Source organism: Cyprinodon tularosa, unplaced genomic scaffold, assembly GCF_016077235.1.
Source record: "Cyprinodon tularosa strain WSP-4 unplaced genomic scaffold, ASM1607723v1 ctg4, whole genome shotgun sequence".
NCBI lineage: Eukaryota > Metazoa > Chordata > Actinopteri > Cyprinodontiformes > Cyprinodontidae > Cyprinodon > Cyprinodon tularosa.
In genome coordinates this window covers 2,457,155-2,479,394 of record NW_024039118.1, presented here as the reverse complement: position 1 = coordinate 2,479,394, position 22,240 = coordinate 2,457,155, and the positions used below count along the sequence as shown (strand labels likewise).

Genomic DNA, 22,240 nt, shown 5'->3' with positions numbered 1-22,240 from the left:
CTTCCCAAAAATCCTTAAGTCCAGCAGCAGACCCTAAACAGTATATAATTTAAGTGGCCCATTTAAGCACATGACTTTACTTTCATCATAATCTATCCCACTGTAGCTTTTGGCTGTATGTTTAGTTTATTTGTCCCACTGAAAGTTAGATATGTTTTCTCTACTCATCTTTCCATAAATTCAAACCAGCATGTGTATCCCTGCTAAAGAAAACCATTCCCATAGCATAATGCTCTCATTGCCATTTGTCACCATGTAGATGCCATGTTCATTTCGGAGTACAGCATTAGCTTTCTGCCACTCATAGGCTTTTAGATGTAGGCTAGTATAATCTTAGTCTCATTTGACCCAACACTGTTTCAAATGTCTCTAAAACTTTATCTCTGCATTGTGCTGTGTTCATTTGACTTCATGATGGTGTTTGTTTATCAATGTTCTCTAATAAAAATCTAAAGCCTTTAGATGAAATCAGAATTTTGAGAGAACTTACACTACTAGATGATTTATGCAGGAAATTGGTGGCTTTCAGTTTTATTCAGAGGGAATAATAGGTTTTACATTTTTATATGAACTTTTTTTCCTCAGGACCATGTGGAATTTGCTTTTACTTCATGATTATGTGCTACTTTGTGATTATCTTTACAACACAGCTCTAATAAAATACAGACCCATTTGGTGTTTTAATGTGAAGAAATATGCAAAATAAAAAATCCAGCAAAAAGGTTTAAGGGAAATTAATATTTTTGCATTATGCCATAAGAGGAGCAAAGAAAAAAGCAACTCAAGCCTGTTTCTCCACAAGTTTGGTCTACTGCACTGTCCGTGGTGCTGAAACAGCCTTACGCTGCAGAAATACAGCCAAGCGCTGCTTTCTATTATCATTTTCCAATATTTTTAACCACTCAGAAAATAAAAAGTGCAGGTTACAGCACCAAAAAGCAGCTGAAACAGACAAAAGGAAAGAAGATGCAAATTGTCAGACACCAGAGGTGAGTCGAAGCATCAAATGGAAAAAAAACGACACACCCAGCAGATGGGTCAGCAGATTCAATTTCAATTCTGAAGTTTGAAGTCGTTATGCAAGTTTCAAGGTGGGCAGTGCAACATTTATCCTGAAAACCTTAGAAAGCGTGTGTATGAGAGTGAAGTGATCTGGTCCAAAAAATAAAACAAAGCAAAAGAACAACGACATAAAAACACCCTGGTAAGCTTTGGAGAGCTTAGTATTCATCATCTAGCTCTGCACGATGTGAGACGAGACGAGAGCAGAGATGAGAGGGGAAATATAGGTCTGAGATCAGCGATAACAAGGCAATCTCACACATGGTTTCACGTTAAGATGATGGCAGAATTTCAAAGAAGAGCCTCCTCTATAGGACAACTCCATGTCAATCACAGCATGGAGAGAGCAACAAAGGTCCCAGTAGGTATTTTTTTATTTTTTTTAAACCATTTCTATATTCTAATGCCTGCACTGCTGCAGCGAAGAAACGAGGCTTAATAATAACCACAGCTACTAGAAATGATTCACTGCGGCTCCTTTTGTTATTTGTGCAGCTAAATGCTTTTCTATTGTCAGTGTTTTCAAAGGGGGCTTCACAAACAAGCCTTGACAAGTGCAACAAAACCCATCTATTACCACCAAATACGAGGCATTACTCAGATTCCCTCTCATTCATTATAGCCTCCCAGTATAAAAGCCAGACATGCAGTGTGATGAATGCTCTCTCCATTAATGGAAACACTGCGAGGCATCTATCCATCTCTCTTTTTACTTTTTTTTTTTTTTTTCAAATGAAAGTTGGGGGACAAATTAAAAACTACCCTCTGTGCAGTTGTGAGACCATTCTTAATAAGTAGAAAACAGGAACAAAATGTGTAAAAATGAACACATAATTTTTTCAAAGCTAAAAAAAAAAAACTCAGATATGAACTGGTATTTAATTTTCTGTCATAGTCATCACAGGAGACAATGTCTGGTTTAAGCTGCAGCACCATGGGGGCAAACATGAGCGGTGGAAGAAATTACAGGGAGGTAAGCAGCAGGATGGTGTGTTAAATGTAAAAAAAAAAAAGATAAGGTAACTAAGAGTGGATATAAAGTGTAAAAATAAGGTACAAATGCATTTTAGAAACAAAATAAAAAAAATTCAAGATTTCACCAATGGATTTGCAGCATGTTCAGCTAAATAACATCAGGATATAATTTTATCTAATCTGGACTGCTTTTAAATAATCTATCACTACAAGACACAGACTTTTAAAGTGTTTAAAAAAATTATTAAAAACATACAACATGAGCAATTTAACTGCTTTTATTTAAAGCAAAAAATAGAATAAAAGTCCTATGTTATACAGAAAAAAGTAGTCATCATATGAATGTAATTTTAAACATATCTAAATACACCTATGTAAGCAAACTGCATTTTCAAACAATATAGCACCTCTATTTTAATGTTGCTTTAAAAGTAAACATACTTATAGCTCAGATTGTACACCTTTTGACCATTCTGCTCTGCACAGACTAAGACCGCCACCTAAGTTTTGCAATTAGTCAAGCTATCTGCTCAAGTAGTTAGGACATATAATAATTAAAATGGTTGAAAAAGCAAATTTAGAATCTTAGTAAGAACTGATGCTGGAAAGCAGTCCATAGTGGTCCAGTGTTTCTCTTTGACCACATGCAGACTACCTTTCTGTTATGGAACTTTCTTTGAGAAAACATATTTTTTCCCCCTTATTTTAAAGCTTCTTTTTGTTCCCTCAACTCATATACTTAATCAAAATTTTACTTATATTCTGGATAGAGGTTATCAAACTAAAATATAAATACTCAAATATTAAAAAAGACAAAATCAACTCTATAAAACTTGTGTTTTCATATTCTTATTATAGTTGATAGATTGGTGCAAAGTAAATGAATGATGAACTCAGCTGGGATGCTTTAGGTGGATCACTGGCACTATATGATCTGTTCAGCTTTTCTGTGTTGTGGTGGAACTGAACTGTGTGTGATTTCAATCTGACTGAATGATTGAATTCCATTGGATGAATTGGACTAATTAGTTTTGTCTTTAATTATATTTGATTGAAATAGTATGTTCCAGGTTTGAAAAGAGCCAAGAGTTTGTTGCACTGTTTTTATCCAATAAACCCTCACTGCGATGTTCTCAACCTTACCAGTATCATATGACCTGTTGAGATGTCCATGTTGGACGGCACCGGCTCTTCGCACCAGGAGGAGGTGCTGCTGCGCGTGGATGGGCTGGCTGCAGGGCCATCGCTGAACTGGGATGACACACTATTGAGGCGTGAGTGGCGCAGGGTCTCGGGCCGCTCCACACGCTCCGACGTCCTGATCGCCATGCGCTGGCGACACAGCTCCTGTGGAGGGATTAAAGAATGTGACTTTGAGTGACTGAATAATCAATAATGCTTTTTAATTTTTCCCACCCCGTCTCTCTGACTCCTTGCAAGCTGTCATGTATTTTATATCCCTGTCATACACGTAACAATTGCTGATGTATTTTTCATGCTTATCCTCTTGCTGTAAGGAGCTGACTTCTATAAATGCACCTTGTGAGATCCTGTATCCCTGCTTACTTGTCTGTAGATTAATGGCTTATCCCAGTGGATTATAAAGATTATACTAATTATGTCAAAAATACATGAGCTGAGGAAGCCCACGCCTTTACAGGAATAAATGCTGCACCTTCATGCCACACAATTACTCTTTCTGTTTCGCTCATTTTTATGGAGTGGTCTAAAACTGTGTTTACATTTCAAATTTCCTTTACTATTATTGCGTAAAAAGTGGCTATTGAGACGCCTACTCATTAATCATTGACAGATACTGGGGAAAATCCAAACATCGGTCAAATTCTATCTCATAGAAGCTTTTACTTTCCTTCCTAATTCCTAAAAATCATAATTTTTTGGGAGGGCTGTATAAAGAGATTTAAAAAAGCAGGCTGATTGCAAGTTGGAAAATAAATAACAGTATATGATAAGGAGTATAACTAGTTAGCCATTTTAGTATTTTGGTAGGGTATGAAGGACAAAAAAGCACATGATATAAATAAATGAATTAACTGTTTAACAGCAAAATCTTATTTTAATTCAGGGAATTAAAAACTTAATTCTAGGATGTCATCCATGTGAGACATCCTTTTTTTTTCTTTTTTAAATCAAACTATCCAAGACATTTCTGCAAATAATGCACTCCCATGTATCCTTTATACAAAGTTCTCTACAGAGTTATATGTAAGTGACAGTGTGCAGCATCTAAGCCTGCATTCTATGTAGCGGCACACTAGTGTAGACTGAGGATATGAAACTGAAGACAAAAATATTTCAGTTAGATAGAGAAAAGCTCCAAATGACTCACTTTTTGTCAAAAATATACTAAAAGGTTTTTAAAAGTCTTACAAGCTTGTTATCTGCTTTCTGATTTATGCTTTAAAAACAGTATAATATCTGCATATTCACAGGTGGGGCTAGAGGAGAGGTGTTCTAATCAGGATGGCACACTAAAACTAAAAATCAAAGCAGTAATTCTTAAGCTTTACAGCTACTGTCATCTTTAGAGCAGTGGCTTGTTAAGAAATTTGAAATGGACATATATTTTTTGTCCTTTAAGCTCATTCTGCTCTTTCTTAAATTCAAAATCACATGAAAAATATATGTCAAGTGTTTAACGCTTCATGTTTTATCTTGCACTCCCTGCCTTTCCTTGGTTGCACCACAACAGAGATGCAAATAAAAAAAAAATGAACCAAACTAATGCTTTATTTTGATTAATATCTGAATATTTCTTGTTAAAATCTGCACACCTTTCCTAATGACTCAGCTCTTTTCCCATCATGCCTTGGTGCAAACATTAGCTCCCTGTAGCACAGAATCATAAAACTGTGTGCAGTCTTCCAGCATTGTTTTCCCCCTGCTTCTTTCCTCGAGCTGTGATCTCATTTGATATTTGCATTTTGAATTCATAATCTGAGAAGCCCACCGTGTTTGACTTTTTCTGAGGAGGCGAAACGGCTCCCTTTCTCTCCACAAAATAAATTTTCACACCCAATTAATAATGAAGAGGACAGCGCAACTAGAGAAAAAGCCTCATGAAAGTGTATGCTATCTCTTGATGAATCGCAGTGATATTTCCCTTTAGAGCACAGGCCCCTCCTCCTCCTAAGCTCCTGGTCTTGGATCAGCTTTTCCACCATCAGACTTTAATGATTACAGCCATCAAACAGTGCCCAGGGCCCTGGCCTTGGGGCAGCGTCCAGGTCCACCTCATAACTCATCCCACCTCTCAGTGTCTCTGCTAAAGCACCAGTGGAGCTGACATTTTTTTTTTTTTTATCAGAAGGAAAAAAAGAAGAAGCAAGCAGTCGGTGCCAGGGGAAAGAAAAAGAGGAGCACAGGTCATAGGATTACAGGTTCACTACTGGCCACTCTTTTGAGCACTAATAAGAAGTAAAACAGACAAGGTACATGACCAATTTTAAATCTTCAACAATTATATTGCATATAAATAAATCTGTTGATTATTTGAATATTAATCAGAGCAAAGAATTTTAACAGAATAAAACCAGGTTAAACAAAATTTTTTTCCACTTCTAGTTCAGGTTAAAGCATATTTATGGATGAAAATTATAAATATAAATAAATATTTTTCCAATTTTGCTTTAAATATTCCTCATAAGAAATTTCTCTGTCGGCTAAAGACATGATTTAGATTCTCTATACTTCAGTGAACGATTAACTGATTACAAAATCGATTAATCTGATTAATGATTTCAGCCCTAATATATACACATATGAATTTATAGTTCTTGGATAAATAACTGATAACAGTCCAAACACTGCAAACATATGCATCATTAATACTATTACATTTCTACCTACCTACTGTGGATTATATTTCTTTTATTCTTAGATTGGACTCCAATTAAATCAAATGAAGGATTCATTTTTAGAACATATTGTGAAGCTTGAGCAACCCTGAAAAATCTTTCTGAAAACCAGCATGGAAATCCACACCAACATAGCATCAGGTAGTGAAGCTCAAATTTTATAATTGTGAGGCAGAGCATGATTTCCCATCTGGGGTCGGGAATGTTAACATGTTCTCAGTGCAGCCCTGCAGAAGCCTGATAAAACATTGAAAATGTTAACTCGACATGCGGATAAATGTGTTCCAAGTGGCACGCTGGGCACAGCTGAGCCCCAACCCTGGTAAAATCAATACTGAGCAGGCTGCCTGCTGCTTTGGAGGAACAGTGGGAATAGGTCAGGTTGGAGACATGTTTCCTATCCTATGTGTGCATATTCACGTACACACACTTCTAATCATAAAGGTAAGCAGACTTATTGGACGGAAATCCAGAACTGTCCTCAGAACATTAACCACCACTTAAGCTCATCTCAAAGGCAGATTCAGCCACACATTTCCAAACGCATGCTTATAAACCAGCTAAATAATTGGGTGTATATTAACAGAGCATGTTTTCCACCAATGACACAGAACAAGCTGGTTATTCTGGCCTTTGGTTGGCTGGCGGCTCACAGAGGGGGCTGGGACTAACCTGATAGGCTGTTGTAGCGTCATGGTTGGTGTCAGTCCCTAAGCTTGCCAGCTTCTCCTTCATGTGGAGGTGTGAGCGCTGGCGGACGCAGAAGAAGGTGGCGGACACGGTCAGCGCCACCAGGATGAAGAGCATGCAGAGGACGGAGAGCAGCAGGAACTGGCCGGACTCCACCCTGGTCTCCTTCACTACAGGGATTTGGGTCAGGCTGCCTCTCTGGGTGACAGACAGAAAGAACACACCATCAGAGCAGTAAACTATGCTACTGAGTTGTTTTCTACACAACGTGGTCACATCTTCTCCTTTTCAACTGGAAGCTGGTGCTGACTTAAAAACATACAGAATCTGCATGTAGAGCCACCGACTGGTCCTTCTAATTAAGGATCCCTGATAGTTGCCTCATTATGTGCATTCAGGCTCAGTCAGTCCCCATTACCAACCTCTGCCCACTGCTGTCTCCTGTCTGAGGACTACAGATATTTACAACCCTATTTAGTGCTGGCATGAGAAAGCCTGGCACAGTGCAGCTGCAGGATGCTGGGATACCAAAAGCTTGTGCCTAATTAGCTCCTCTGGTCCTGAGTTGGCTGGATTAGGCTTTGGTCAAAGCAGCACTGAAGGGACACACAGGTAGCCTAAAGTGCAATAAACAGCATCAGACTAAAAAATAGATTTTACAAAATCTTCAGACACATACAGGCAAAAGGACATATTTGTTTGAGCTATTAGATATCTTTTAATATTTTTACTATCCTTAGTAAGTAATCAATTAAACTATGTTTTTAAACTATACAGACAAAGATCAGGCTTTTCCTGACAAGTATTGAGTTGGTTTTCTATGAGTCTGCCAAGGTCTGCAACAGGGTCAGGGGGGCTAGATCAAACAAAAACCTGTGTTTCAGGTTGTATGATATAGTCAGTAATAGATAAGGTTTTCTATGAGTATAATAATCCAATAATTTCAATGTCAGATTAAAATCTTTAGCCATTTGATTGGCTCAGCTTTTATTGTCACTATAAATTCACACCAGGGGTTTATAAGCCAACAATAGCTAATACCGTAGTCATTTCAGCTTAACTCCAGTTTATCTTTAACATATAACTATACACAGTTTGCAAGTATGCTGGAAGGAAAAACTTAAAAATCACCATCAACAAATTAAACAATAAAATAAAACAACATTGCTTATTTTGCATAATTGCAACAGAAAATTAAATGTTCACTTAAAGAGGAGCTGGCCTGAAACATAAGCAAAGTAAGCATCTGGTAGGTGTCCCCCAGTATCTGGGACATTGAACACTGAATAAAGATGTTCAAAAGCTTTTGTTCTTACTTTACTTTGTATATAACTAACTTTAAATACCACAATTACAATATAATCACAAAATGCAATTGGTTTGAATGTGCAAGTAGCATTGGATTTAAAGTGAATTGGTTTACATGAATTTAAAACTGTATTTGATTCTATATGACTGCATATGATTTGGACCCATAGGTATTGTTTTTTGGAATGAGATTTGTAACAATTTGTTGTATTATACAAAAAAAAAAAAAAAAAAAAAAAACTAAATTTCTTTTTATTTTTCTGATTAAAAAGGATTGACAAATACCTTAAAAGACAGCCGTTCTTGGAGAGGAAGCAAGTTTAAATTAAACAAAAATTTTTCGAATAGGATAAATATGGCCACACAGAAAATAACATTTATCAAATAATTATTAAATGTAAAAATAATTGCATAATAGTAAACGTTGTTTATTTAAGCAGCTAAATGTTATTGCTAAATCTTTTTTTTTATTTTTATCAAAATGAATAATAATGAGAGAAAAAAATCCACAGAATTTGTAGAATGGTGCAGAATATATTTTTTTATTTAAAAAAATAAAAAATATATAGTATATAAATAATAGTTCAATGAATTGTGATGGGCCCAAAATAAATAAATGTTTACTTTTTGTTATGATGCCAAGGTTGACACAATCAAACAAAACAGAGATGGAGCTCAGGCAAAACAAGAACTAGAGGACCTGCATTACAGAACTGAGAAATGGTTTCTTTATGGTGTTTCATATCAATGGTTAGCATTAGCATTAGAGGACCTGGCAACCAACTAGTAAACATGACATGAGAGTGGGCGAGGGCGCCCCTTGCGGCCCAGAAGGAGTTTAACTTCTTAACTTTAAAGAAGAAAAATGGTGGAATTTTTTTTATTTTTTATTTGGTCCAAAAAAAGAAGCAATAACAAAAGAATGACATTATTGGACAGAAGGTATTAACTAGGCTTTAACTAGGGTATAGGTAATATATACAAGGGTTTAAAATGAGCAGGGCCAACCCAAGACATCATGAACCTTAACTTCTACATACTGTAGTAACTTCCAGTCTGTTAGGGGGCGCTGATGATTTCTAACAGGGATTTTAAAAAACTCTTATTGCATATGTAAATTAGGAACCATCTTTCAAATGTTGATTTGAAGGTTTAAAGAGGCAGTATGGATTTACATTTGGAAGGACAGGTTCAAATAACTTTTGATTTTATAGTATTTTGTGGGTGATGTCATTGAAAATATAATTGTACTTTGAAACACAATTAAATTAACATCTGAAAAACAATTTTTATTACTAAAATTACAAAAAAAGAAACAAAAAATATTCCTAAGTTCTTGGTTCTATATGTATGTTAATTAGTTATTATTGAATCCAATAGTTTGTCGTTCATTAATAATTTCTGCAGTTTGTGTCTAAGCTGTCGTCACAATTAATAATTTTGCTCATTATCACAGGCAACTAAACTGTTTGCTCATTTCCAACTTCCCCCAATCTCTCAACAGAACTTATCTTCTTTTTTGTACATACAGACATGTCAACATGTAATGTGTTTTTAGAAGCATAATTTTTTGGAATCTAATTAAAATAAAATAAAGACAAGGAATGGTTGTTTAGAAAAAAGAATACATAATAATCCTTTATTTCATTTATTTTTTGTAGATTCAAAAATATATATAAAAAAAAAAATCATAACATATTTCTTTGTGCTATGGTTCTTCAAATAAATATATCAACTTCTTTTAAATTCTGAATAAGCTGGTTAGACCAAGGATCAAGGAAACCTAGAAATCAGTTTTGGCTTGGAAAATTTGGCTGGGTGCATCATACAATCTTTTGCACACTCCAAACCAAAGATAAAAAAAATCGAGACCGATTTTCTTCACTGATTGCGAAGTGTCCTGTCAAACCTGATTTCAAAACAGGGAAGATGCAATTTCCCCTAAACACTTTCCTCCCCATAAATCATCCTTACTGTCTGTGAGATTGACGTGGAAAACTAGGTTTCTGCAAAAAAAATAAAAAAAAAGAGAGACTCTGCACACATTTTTTATCTAATGTAATCGGCTGCAGCAGCTATACATCTGGCAAAAGGGCAATATCAATAAACAGTCCACACATACATCAGAAGGCTCCTAATTGTCTGCATGAAATATTGAAAGATTGATAGGAAGTGGTGAATCTAAAGAAGAAAAAAACACATGGAGGAGCTTTAACATTTAGCCTGAATGGGGTCTAATAGGCATGCTGAAGGATTGCTCCAACTTTTTATCATATCCAAAAATGAGAAACTTTTTCCTCAGACCAGTACCAAACCGGTCTGACCTTGTGGCTGATAATTGCCAGTGAGGTTTAGCATCACGGCTTTGTTCGATGTGTTGGGCCTGACAGTGTTTGCTTTTGATTGCAAAAGCAGTGGTTCCGGCATGTAGTTTCAATCAAGGATTAAGAGGCTGCAAAACAACAGAGATGTTCAAAGAGAGCCTATTACAGAGTAGAGAAATGGCCTCTGTCCAAAGGATTGGCTGTCTCAGTGAGCAGATGAACAGCAGTGTTTTAGGTTTTTTTTTTCTATTAGCACACATTTTGACCGTACCACATTTTAAAAATTAACAATATCTTGAAACAAATTAAATCCCATTAGAGTGCTGGAAAGCCGTTTGCCAGCACTTTAGAGGTTGAAGTGTTTTTTAAGATTGAAATTTATTTTCTTCTCTAAAAATACCCCCCTCACTGGTACAATCTCCTAGGTTAGTCTTAAAAAATATGAACCTTGAAAAGATGGAAAAGCATCCCCACTGTGGGAGCAAAGAGTATTGAAATTCAGAGGAACTATTTAAAAAAACAGTTTGAAGGCGGTAATAGTAGAAAACCGGAGGGAGAGACAGACATGGGGGAAAAGAAGATGAAAAATCATAAAAAGAGGTTGGAATTAACCATCATGGGCCATTTCATCCTTAGCTTTTTGACATACTTATCAGTTTTTGTAAATACATAACCTAAAATAAAATGTTCCACAAAAAAGCAGAATTGAATAGACATAAATGGGTTTTTACAAATATTTTTAGAAAAGAAAATGCATCCTGGACTATTAAATTATTATTTAAACAGGTCTGTTCTTCAGTTTGAATTTAATTTTCAATTTTTAGAAAATCCCAAAATTATAATCCAAATGATTTCATTTTAATACCAATATAAGTATAACGGTAAAAAAAAAAAAAAAAAGTTCCCTGTTTCAATAGGAACCTCTCCCTCTGTTTCTACCATCTATTGAAGTTGCCCCTGTGGAGAATGAGCCAATATGAGAAGAAGACAAGGGGGCAGATGGATTTCGGAGCACTGGATTATTCAAATGATAAAGAGGAAGGTCAGTGAGAGAAGACTTACAAAAAGTCTTAAAATCAAGCTGAATATCAGCAATTGCTACACAATTATTCCACATCTTAAAGTCAGGGCTTTGCTATATCTAAATAAAATTATTGCAGTTTAATAAAAGCGACTTTATGAGACAAAGTCTCATTTCTTTAGGAATGCTCTATTAACTTATAGCAAAAATGTTCTGCAAAATATGGCAGAACATTGAGATAATAGTGAGGTGAGGGCGTGTGGTCTGATTTTGATGTGAAATATATGAAAAAAAATCTAACATTTATTTCAAATGAAGCATAGGATGCATTTCCTATCATAGACACATCACGAGTTTTTTTTCTAATTTGCAAACTTACTGAAACTGCTGCTGGGCGCTAATGAGGCTCAACCTGCAGAAACTTTGCATCCAGATGTGCACATCAGCACACTTTCAAATCCAAAAATCCATACTTTTTTCATTAAATATATGCTTGCTGGAGGGGAGGGGGTGAAGTATCAAATAAAACGAAAACATACAAACTAGAACGAAAAATAAAGTACAAATAGGGAAAATAAATCATTGGGAAGAAAAAAAAAACAGTAATCGCTCGTGGCTTTTACGCATCAGGACCGACAGTAGATATTGGCTATTTCTTTATTTTTTCCCGGATAGATAATTACCCATATCCATGCTGAGCAGGTTGACGCTGCGTCTCCGTATTTCCAAGGAGCCGCTGAGGTTCGCCGCAGCTCCGACCAGCGTTTGTGTGCGTCCCAGGTCGGTGCGCTTCACCAAAACCTTCCCTCCGCCTGAGGGTCCCATCATTCGTGCGTCCCCTCCCTCAAAAGAGCGCGGCTTCACTTCAACACGTATAGTCGAAAAAAATAATGGATACAAAAAAAAAATAAAATAAAAAATACGGATAGAAAAAGAAAAAAGGGGGAAGAATGCAGGATATGCCCGCCTGATTTTCCGAGCTTTGCAAGAATGTGCAGAAGCCCCACTTGTGAGTCCTTTCAGCTCCTCCGTGCCAATGAAAAGAGACGGGGAGGTGTCGGGGTTAGCGTTTTTTTTCCTCTCCTGCCATCATTTAGTTAAGGCTGAGCCCCTCCTTATATTCAGGAGTCCCCGTCCATTGCACATGTCACATCCACCGGTTGCTATAGCGATCCCTCCACATGTTGTCGACAGTGAATATTCAAGGAGCGATGCCTGGCTAATAGGCTTGCGGGCCGAAAGGGCCGATATGAATGGACGCAGGGGCTAGTCGCTCATTTGTTGAGCTACCAGGGGTCTCTGTGTTTGCTGTGTGAATTGCTGTTTTCTCAGGCTCTCCTTCTCCCATGTTCTTCCTCCCTCTTTCTCTCTCCTCTCACAGGGATTCAGGATAAGGCTGTTCTTTTACTTCAAAGTGTTTTTTTTTTTTTTTTTTGTGCATTTAAAGATGTAGTGAGCGCAATAATAAGAGGTTGCCATACAGTACAGTAGTTGTAAACTATATGAACGCTACACTAGAGATTAGGTGCTTTGTGGGAAAGAAAAAAGAAATGCCTGGTCCATAATGTAAATCGTGTGTAATTGGCTAAGTCCTTTATTTTCCCTCAGTTCAGATCTTTTTGGCTCAGGATGGTAGTGGGGGGAGGGGGACTTCTTGCAAGTCTAACAAGCTTTTAAGATATAACTCCCTAAAACCATGTCTTTTTTTATTTGCTTTACATTTCGGATATGTTTTGTCAGCTTGGGTAAAGTCTACGATGAATCGCATGCAATGTCAACCAGAAGAAACCAATTCTATATTTAAAGAGTTAGTTTGCATCTTGGATCCCCCTCTTTGCAAGTTTCTTGTGTATCTTCCAGGTCAGATTTTGATATTGGGTATCCCAATCAGAAATGATACAAAGATTTCTGGGTATGGGTGTCTGGGTTTCTCTACTGGAGCTGCTACTTCAGTGACCAGACACATAGACAGATTATCTATCTATCTATCTATCTATCTATCTATCTATCTATCTATCTATCTATCTATCTATCTATCTATCTGTCTGTCTGTCTGTCTGTCTGTCTGTCTGTCTGTCTGTCTGTCTGTCTGTCTGTCTGTCTGTCTGTCTGTCTGTCTGCCTGCCTGCCTGCCTGCCTGCCTGCCTGCCTGCCTGCCTGCCTGCCTGCCTGTCTGTCTGTCTGTCTGTCTGTGTTTTTTTTTGTCCTTCAGATTTAATTGGGTAAATAAAATGAGTGTGTTAAACTCTCAACAATGCTACTATGTTTTTTTTTCTGCTTGCTTTAACCTAGTGGATAAGGCACATTGTGCGATGGGTCTGATTGCTATGTAGGGCCGGTTCTAATATCTAAAAAGTGAAAGACGTAGGCATGTCATCTGCCCCAAAAACTACTAAAGAACTATAATCTTGAACTAAGATTCGTATGTGAAATCAAGCTTCATGCCCCTAAAGTTCTGTATTTATGATGCAGGTTGAGAAAATCAAGCTGAGTTATCACCCAAAGTCGATTTAATCAACTGGTTTTCCTTAGATAGGAAACTTTGAATCAATTTGCCTGTATGATCTGGTGAACTATAAAGTGCCTTGAGATGACATGCTTTGTGGATTGGCACTATATAAATAAACTGAATCTAATTGACTGACATATAAACACAACTCCATTTTTAGTGGATATTTATGTACAAAACTGATGCCACAAAGTTATTAGAGAACAATTAGGTGCAAAAATTCTTTTTTGCATTAAAAGCCCTTTTGGAAGGGTTATCACATTTGATTTCGTAGCAACAAAAACAAATTTTAAAAGCTGATCAATGTGCTGTTTTTCACCCTGATTATTTCAGCAACAACATACAACTTTTTTGTGCTTATTAATTATCTGTAGCACTCTAGACCCTTTGATGATCCCATATAGTGTTGTATAGTGAAAATAGAATATTCATTAACCCTAACACTTTTTTCAACGAATATCTGTAAAGATATACCCTTGAATTTGTTAACACTGAAATGATAGCAAGTTTGGTGAAAAACTTTCTTTCATGCAATCTTTCTGTTGCTGTTTTTATGTGTCCTTTCTTGTTAAGTTAGACAAGGCAAAGTAGGTTTATTTGTATAGCACAATTCAGTACAAAGACAATTCAAAGTGCTTTACACAAATTAAACAATAAAAGAGAAGCAAAATAAAAGCAGGAAACCAAGCCAGGAAAAAGCAAGCTGCATTGTGGTTAGGGTGTAGAATTGATGATAGATTTGCACTAGACAAAAAAGGGGAAATTATTCCCCCTGTTTCTCACTTTGGATCTGTGGCTAAAGAAAATGAGGGGGTGGAAGATTGCAACTTTAACAAGTTTTAGAGATAAAACTCAAACAACTAGTCTCCCAATTAGCAATCAGGCTGGAAAAATTGCCCAATGCAGAGCAACAGCTGCACTTAACGGGGAGAGAGAGAGAGAGAAAGGGGGATTATGGGGAGCAGAGGGACAGAAAAAGAGAAAGCAAAAGAAAAGGGGCGGTGATGAGAGAAGAACAGGGGTCCTGTCAAATGCAGATGACGAGTCATGGGGAGGAGGGAGTGCTCTCCAGTTTATTTTTTCCATTCAGCAAGCACCCCCCCCCCCCCCCTCTTGTCTATTGTCCCTCAGTGTGACAGCTGGAGTTGGCAATGCGAAGGAGAGAACAAAAACAGTAGTCCAGGTCCATGGTCTCATCGGACATCACCTCAGTATTAACCAAAAACGGGGGGGAAAAATTATCCAGGGGCGTAAAATCCAAAACTGACCCTACAATCAGAACATGTAAAGCATAGCCTACCAAAAAGCTGGAAAAATGTTCTTTCCTCATCGCCTCTGTTCCCTCTTTTCCTCGTTGACTCTGTGAGTGACAACCATCACGTCATGCTGTTTGCATCCCTATCTCCATAGAACAGAAATTATTCTGAATTCAGATTTTGTTTTCTGTCTGTCTCCCAGAGGGCACAGGCAGACTGTCAGGCTGGAGAGACACATTTTATGTCTGATATTCTCCTTTAGTCAGTGTAGGAAAACATTCTTTCTGCAGTCCAGAAATGATGCTGAGGGGATTTAAGGTACTCACCCCATGATCTCTGCAGAGGGACTTCTATTACAAGTAAGAAATAGATAACAGCTGCAAAAGTTTATGCTCGTTAAAATCAGTCCTATCTCATTGTCAACCATCTGCAGAAAATACTACTTCACTAGGCTCTACATGAAACAGCCGGGTCAGTCCTATGTCAGGTTCCTTTCATAGTCATACAAATAAGAATATTTCCTTGGTACGAACAGGGATGGGCAGCCAGAGAGCTAATCTTTGCACCTGTTCTCCGTGGGTAAACCTGAGTATATCAGTTTGGAAAAATACTAGATTTATTTTTGTATTTAGAGTTTAACTATATTTATATGTTCTTTTTTTAAGCTCTACTTAAATACAAATGATTGCAAAAAAAAACAACAAAGATTATACAGTAGGAGGGTTGGATGGACCTACAGTAAAATGCATACAGTGGAAGGAAAGAAAGCTAATAAACAACAATATATTCCCACTTTTTATCTGGACCTACACATTATTTCAACCAAATGTCCTTACTTTTCTTGATATTTGTAGATCAGACAAGGAACATTTCACAACTGTGTCCCATCACACAGGGAGGCTCATGGCACCTTATGGCTGTCATATGACAGCCAAAATGACCAAGAAGCATGGTTCCATGGCTGCTATGGTTCTTGGTGAAGCTGCTGTTTATGCGGTAAGTAATTTCTCAGGGTTACATGAGTTAGAAGAGTCACTACTTATGTTGTCAGGCTTACCTGTCTCCCTCTCCCTGGTTTTAACCTTAATGACACCCCTTTCTCCCCATATTATGATAAAAAGATCCAATATTGATGTGTTTTTTAAGTACTGCAAGGAAAGACTGATGCAAAAGACACCTGAACAAATCCCAGGGTCAAGTACTATTCTCGAGATAGTTGGGAAAAGGAAAAAGAAATATCTCTGTTCCCATATGTGCTGAACTGAGTACAGAGGTTAAGAAACTCAAAACATCCATCCACACAAACTAAAATAAGAAAATCTATCTATCTATCTATCTATCTGTCTGTCTGTCTGTCTGTCTGTCTGTCTATCTATCTATCTATCTATCTATCTATCTATCTATAATATGAATTATATACTATATATATAGTATATAATTCATATTCCATAGGAACATCATATGGTGCTTATATGTAATTTTAATTCCATCCATCCATCCATCCATCCATCCATCCATCCATCCATCCATCCATCCATCCATCCATCCATCCATCCATCCATCCATCCATCCATCCATCCATCCATCCATCCATCTCTCTCTCTCTCTCTCTCTCTCTCTATTCACATTCCGTATGAACATCATATGGTGTTCATATCTAATTTTAACACTAAGATCAGCAGAATTCCTTTAGCATCAGTCGATATGGTTGTGTTTGCAGTGGCAGGTGCAGTAATAGAAACAGAAATTATGAGTAAGGCACACATCTTTATTGTCAGGAGGTCTCGGACAATTCGTAGGCCATGAAGGTCTGGGGTGATGGTTCTATTTCTAGAGAATAAAATCAGAGTGTGTTCATGTCATTGCATGATCTTTCCTTCCAGTGAGTGGAAAAGATTTGTAACAGGGAACAGATTTCTGAATTTCAGTCTCAAATCTCAAGTAAAAATGAAATTTGTAGATCTTAAAAAACTAGTCCAAATACATTTTAAAGCCTGTGATAGGTAAGACTATATAAAATCTCAAGTCTTTATAGGATGGAGGCCTAGCGGTTAGAGCAGAGTGCTTGCTCTCTGAGAAGGCAACTTGGTTAAAGTGCAACAGCCTGCAATTATGGCTTCCTTAAGAAGATCATGCACCATATTGTGCTGCATGATGCCCACTGCTCCCTAAGGGATGAGTTAAATGCACAGGACATATTTAATTGTAATATACATTTGCAATGTCCAATAAAGTTGTCCTTAGAACAACAAGGTCACATTAAATATTCAAGTAATCTCTCAAGTCTTTGATGGTCATGTGCCAAGTCAGTCATGATTTAGAGGCCTTCTTTGACCTGATTTTATGGAATTGTTGATGAGAGAAGAACACCTTGTCATAGAACCACTTTTTAAAGATGAAATGTTTTAATGAGAGATGCCTAGATGAGTTTCTCCTGCTTTGCATCTGAACTGGAAAAATATTCACTGCTCCCGTAGGATTGTGAATTTACTGTATTATCCCACAGTATTGTTTCCAACTGATGGTAAGATGGAGGATGAAATTTATGAACTTTGAATTATTTTTTTTTTTTTTACAGTAATGTGGGCATTGCTGCTGTCTGTCATGGTAAAAGAAGTGCTGAGCCAAAAAGCAAAGGTCTCAGTTTACTTGTCCACCTACACTTCAACGCTCACTTATTTTTTGATGGTGAGATATAGGTCATAGAAAGGATCCAAATATATATTTTTTATAACTTGTCTGGAGAAGGGAAGGAGCACCATCACTCTTGGCAGAAACCTTAAAAAACGTTGTGCTTTACTTACATGGGCTCTGTGACCTTGTTGAGAATAAAAACTGCACAGATAAATGAATTAATAAATGAAAGGATGAAAAGACACTGTTTTACAAGTGATATAATTTTGCTGCTCAGATTTTTGACAGATTATGTGAGAAATGTAGGTTGGTTCCATAAGAAAAGCATCCCTACATATAATCAAATTATATCCTGGCAACATAGAGAGGCAAAGAAGTCCTCTGGATAGGAGGTAAGTTTTTCCAGGAAGGAAATTGACTTGCTTTCTGCTTGGTTTCAAAGAAACAAAACCCAAGTTTTAAAGATAATCTTCCCGTCGCTGTAAAAAATTTTACTGACTTATATCCTTTGAGCAGTTTTCTTAGAATGTTTCTTTGGGTTTTAAAGCTCAATTCGATCATCAGTGATTCTTTCATCTGTCATTCCTTAACTGCATCACAGAAAAAACAGGTTTCCACGGTGCATTGAAGCATTTATACCTCTGTGGAGACCCCCTCACCTGGTGATTCAATCATTTTTATCTTTAGTCTATCAAATAGAAAAGAAACTTAGCTTGCTGCAGCCTAAAACATATATAAAACTGGGTTGTGAGCAATCACAGCAAAATTGCATCTGTGCAGAGGATAACGTTATTTACAGTCCTTCTGCAAGAAAACCGACAGCTGTGTTGCGTACCTGCAAACTTAACAAATGTGGGATGCACCAAAAATAGTTGTTCTGCTCGCCTCTTTGAAATAGACTGCGATAAATTATTCATAATAATATCTGAGCCAGGCCATTGCTGCAGCTCAATATAGGATAAGCTTTGAATTGTTGAGGGGAAGAGAAATGTATGCAAAACAAAACAAAAAAAAATGTTTTCATTTTTCAGATCCTCCAGCTGATTTTGTTGTCGCTGAAGTAGTTTTTACAAGATACGTGCGCGGCAGGGAAACATCCAGTCTCATCTGGGGTTTAACTCATTTATATTTTAAATGTTTTTGATTTATATGCTGACAGCATTTATAATGGAACAAAGCGCTCTCGTTTGAGCTGAAGATGAGATGTTAAGTTTGGTTTGAATATCTTGTCTATGTGGATACTGGATTGTGATTTAAATATATTGTTATTTGATGCACTGCAGTTTGATTTTCACAGCAGGCACAAAACTGAATTTAGACTAAGATAAAACCTTAACAAAGATGACACTTAATTCTCTTGCCTCCTTTGGACATTTCTGTGTGAAATCCCACATTTCCTGGTGGATGAAGCATAGCAATGCAAAAAAAGGTCTCATCCTAGGATTGTACTTGAAACATTTGAAATGTTGTCTGGTGCTCATCACTTCTTCTGAGAGGAACCATTTAAAGCCCATGTGTGTGTCAGCCATGTCATTCTGGAAATTCCTCCCAGAAGAACCTCTTCAAATGGGCCTCTTTCTCCACCCAGGCTTTGCCTTGCTGTGTAGTTCAAAGCTGTTAACATCAAGGTAAGCGCTTTGCTTGTCACCTCAATTATATCTAAAACAGAGAGGGGCTCACACACGCAGAGGCACAGAGGTGGAAAAAATAAGATCTTCAAAAATGTTTTTACAGGAAGTAGTTGTTTGGAGGAGTCTAAGGGGTGTTTTTTCATGTGATCTTCATGTGATCTGATGCAATGGTTAGTGAAATAAGGACTCTGTGGGGTTATACCACACTCCTTTCTCTAGTTGGCGTTCAGGGTAACTTTAATACCTACTTAAATGTTTGGAGTTATTGATGCCTAGTAGGGCAATTTTAGAAAAGAAAGAAAGCAGATTCAGTTCAGAAGTATCAACAGTGCCTGCACACAGAGTTTTGTATTCAGCCAAATTTGGTCTATCTGACCAGAACACTGTCTTCTACGTGTTTAATCGTTTTTATCAAAGTTCGTCTATCCGTCTTCTTTTAAACTTTAATCAGAGTTTCATCCATCCATCCATCAATTTTCTAGCACGCTTATCCTTAGTGGGGTCGCGAGGGGTGCTGGTGCCTATCTCCAGCGGTCAATGGGCGAGAGGCGGGGTACACCCTTGTGGTGGATGATCCTCCCACCACCACATCGTGTTAGTATTTTCTTTTCTTGCTTTATATTATATTACAATTTATGTTTAAGTTGGTTATTTTAGACAGGTATTTTCTAGTGGGTGCACACTTTAGTTAATGTCTGTCTGAATGGTTTATTTTTACAGTTGTTCTTTTGTTTGAGGTGCTGCTGATGCAAACCACCTGGAAAAGGAAACCTGGAGCGTACCATTTTTGAAAGACTGAGGGGGGAGACTTGTTTCAAGAATTTTTCAATTAGTTTGTCACTTAAATATTCACTTATTGTTTCTGATGAATAAAAGTTAGTTTTGCTTTATTTGTTTCATAGAATAATTAATTTTGTATTTATTGGTTCTTTTGTTTGGCCCAGATCTTGAAGCCTCAAAGCATGTCTCACCATCTTTCTGTCCGTCTCTCTGTCTGTCTCACAACAGCTTTGTATGTTATGCCTCCCTCATTTTGTCGACTTGGGGTACTCCATCCCTTTTTAAGCAGCCTTTAGTTCTTTGTTTGCAGGTCAGTTTTTTGTTTGAGTTGGACCAGTTGACTTCAGTTAAGTTGGGCCCAGATTCTGTATTTAAGTTATTTTGTATTGCTTTTTAGCCTTTGTTAACCCTTTTTACACAATTAAATGAAAGCACTTTTTCAAATTTTGAACACCTTTTGTCCTTATTTAAGTTTGGTCCCTCACAACCCTGAATGTCGCCAGTCCATCGCAGGGCATCAGAGTTTAAATCCCAAATAAATAAAAGTATCCCAACACCATGATACTGCCTCCACTGTGTTTATAGATTGGGACTGTTTTTATCTTCTTTAAAGCAGTTTGTCTTACACAACTTTATGGAAAATTCTCTTATGAATGCAGCCACAAAGAGATCTTCCACATGTGCTTGGAATGGAATTCCTTCTAGATTTATTTCAACACTGGTTTTTATCTATTAAAATATTTTATGGGGTTTTTCTAATGATTAGAAATAATTATCAAATCAATGTTAGTTTTTTTAAAGCTGTGCCTGCATATAGTTTAAGCCTCTAATAACCAAAACATCTCCAGTAACAAAATTGACCTTTTATCAAATACAGAAGGCTACTTCACTGTACAAAATGCCTGAAGTAAAAACAAAAGTGCGGCTAACTATTAGACAAGGATTACATTCAGTCATATTTTGAAGCATAAATGCTTCATTTATTTGGATTCTCACGAAGTTAACAATGACTGGACTCATGATAGTCTGATAAGAAAAAAGGTCACACTATCACATAATACCCTTTTGTTTTAATGGTGTACAGAAACACATTTCCAAAATCAAAACAGCACTCATATTGCCATTGTACATATTTAACAGAAATGCTTATACAATTTGATCATCATAGAAGCAAGCTTGCTAGTGATTTTTGGGAGATTTCTGCAAAATAAGTGCAGCAGGACAAACACGCTATGTATACTACACACATGCACCACTGCAATGCTATATGTGTCAGTACAACTCCAACACAACAGTAATAACTTAACAGTTTTTATGCAGAAAGTTCACTCAACTAGACAGACTTGGAGCTTTAATATGAAAGTAAAACCTGAGGCTGCCTTTTTCTCAGATGAAATTTTCCTTAATACCTGGAGCACTCATAGAGATGGCCAATTGGTCCTTTAATATACAAAAAAGTCAGCTACATCCCATAAAAGTAATATATAGGATAATGATTTAATACCATGCAAATTTCATCCATCAAAAGCAGTTTATGGACATCGCTGAACTTTAAGTTTAGAAGAAATGCTCTATAGTTTCTTGTTCTTAAAGGCACACTATGCAACATTTTTCAGTTAATTAATGTGTTCCATAACGTTATGGATGATTAAATGAGTCATTTCAGGTTGAACAAAGGTATTCTCGGCCGCCCTGGTGGTCTGTGGGGGAAATACTGCACTTGCAACTGCAGGAGCACCGACCCGCACCCACAAGCTCAGAAGTCTCGTGAGAGTCAGTCTTGCTTTACGGCGAGAACTGCTACATGCCCCCAGTTAAAAGCATTCTCGTTGCTAGCACAGTGGCAATCTTTGTGCAGTTATGCTACGTTCACGCAGCAAGGGCAGCAAAATCGCGTCTGATGATTCCTTTTTGCTGCTTGTACCAGTTAGTTGTGACGCGCGGCTGAAGCAGCTTTGCTGCTCTGGCTGCGCGGTGCAAAAGTGTGTCTGAGGCGCATTGGGCGGAGCTTCACTATCCTTTCTCTGCCTTGCAGCTATATTTGCTGTGATCAGTGGAAATAAAGTAGTTTTAATACGTGTTTAAGTGAGAAAATACCCCTGAAAACGTAATCAGTGCAGTCAGTTCATTCAGATTATTATCCTGCCTTCAATATTTTTTCTGTCGGAGCCG

General features: G+C 37.2%; 1 protein-coding gene across 2 annotated transcripts in view; it reads right to left on the bottom strand.

The window, feature by feature from the left end:
- The window catches only part of ptprn2 (protein tyrosine phosphatase receptor type N2), a 197,869-nt gene that overhangs the window by 32,079 nt on the left and 143,550 nt on the right, over positions 1-22,240 (bottom strand). For both annotated transcript variants that reach the window (XM_038297865.1, XM_038297864.1), the window contains 2 exons: positions 6,588-6,803; positions 3,181-3,384 (listed from right to left, as the gene is read on the bottom strand). In XM_038297865.1, coding sequence (XP_038153793.1) covers positions 3,181-3,384; positions 6,588-6,803 — 420 coding nt within the window. The remainder of the gene's footprint in view (positions 1-3,180; positions 3,385-6,587; positions 6,804-22,240) is intronic.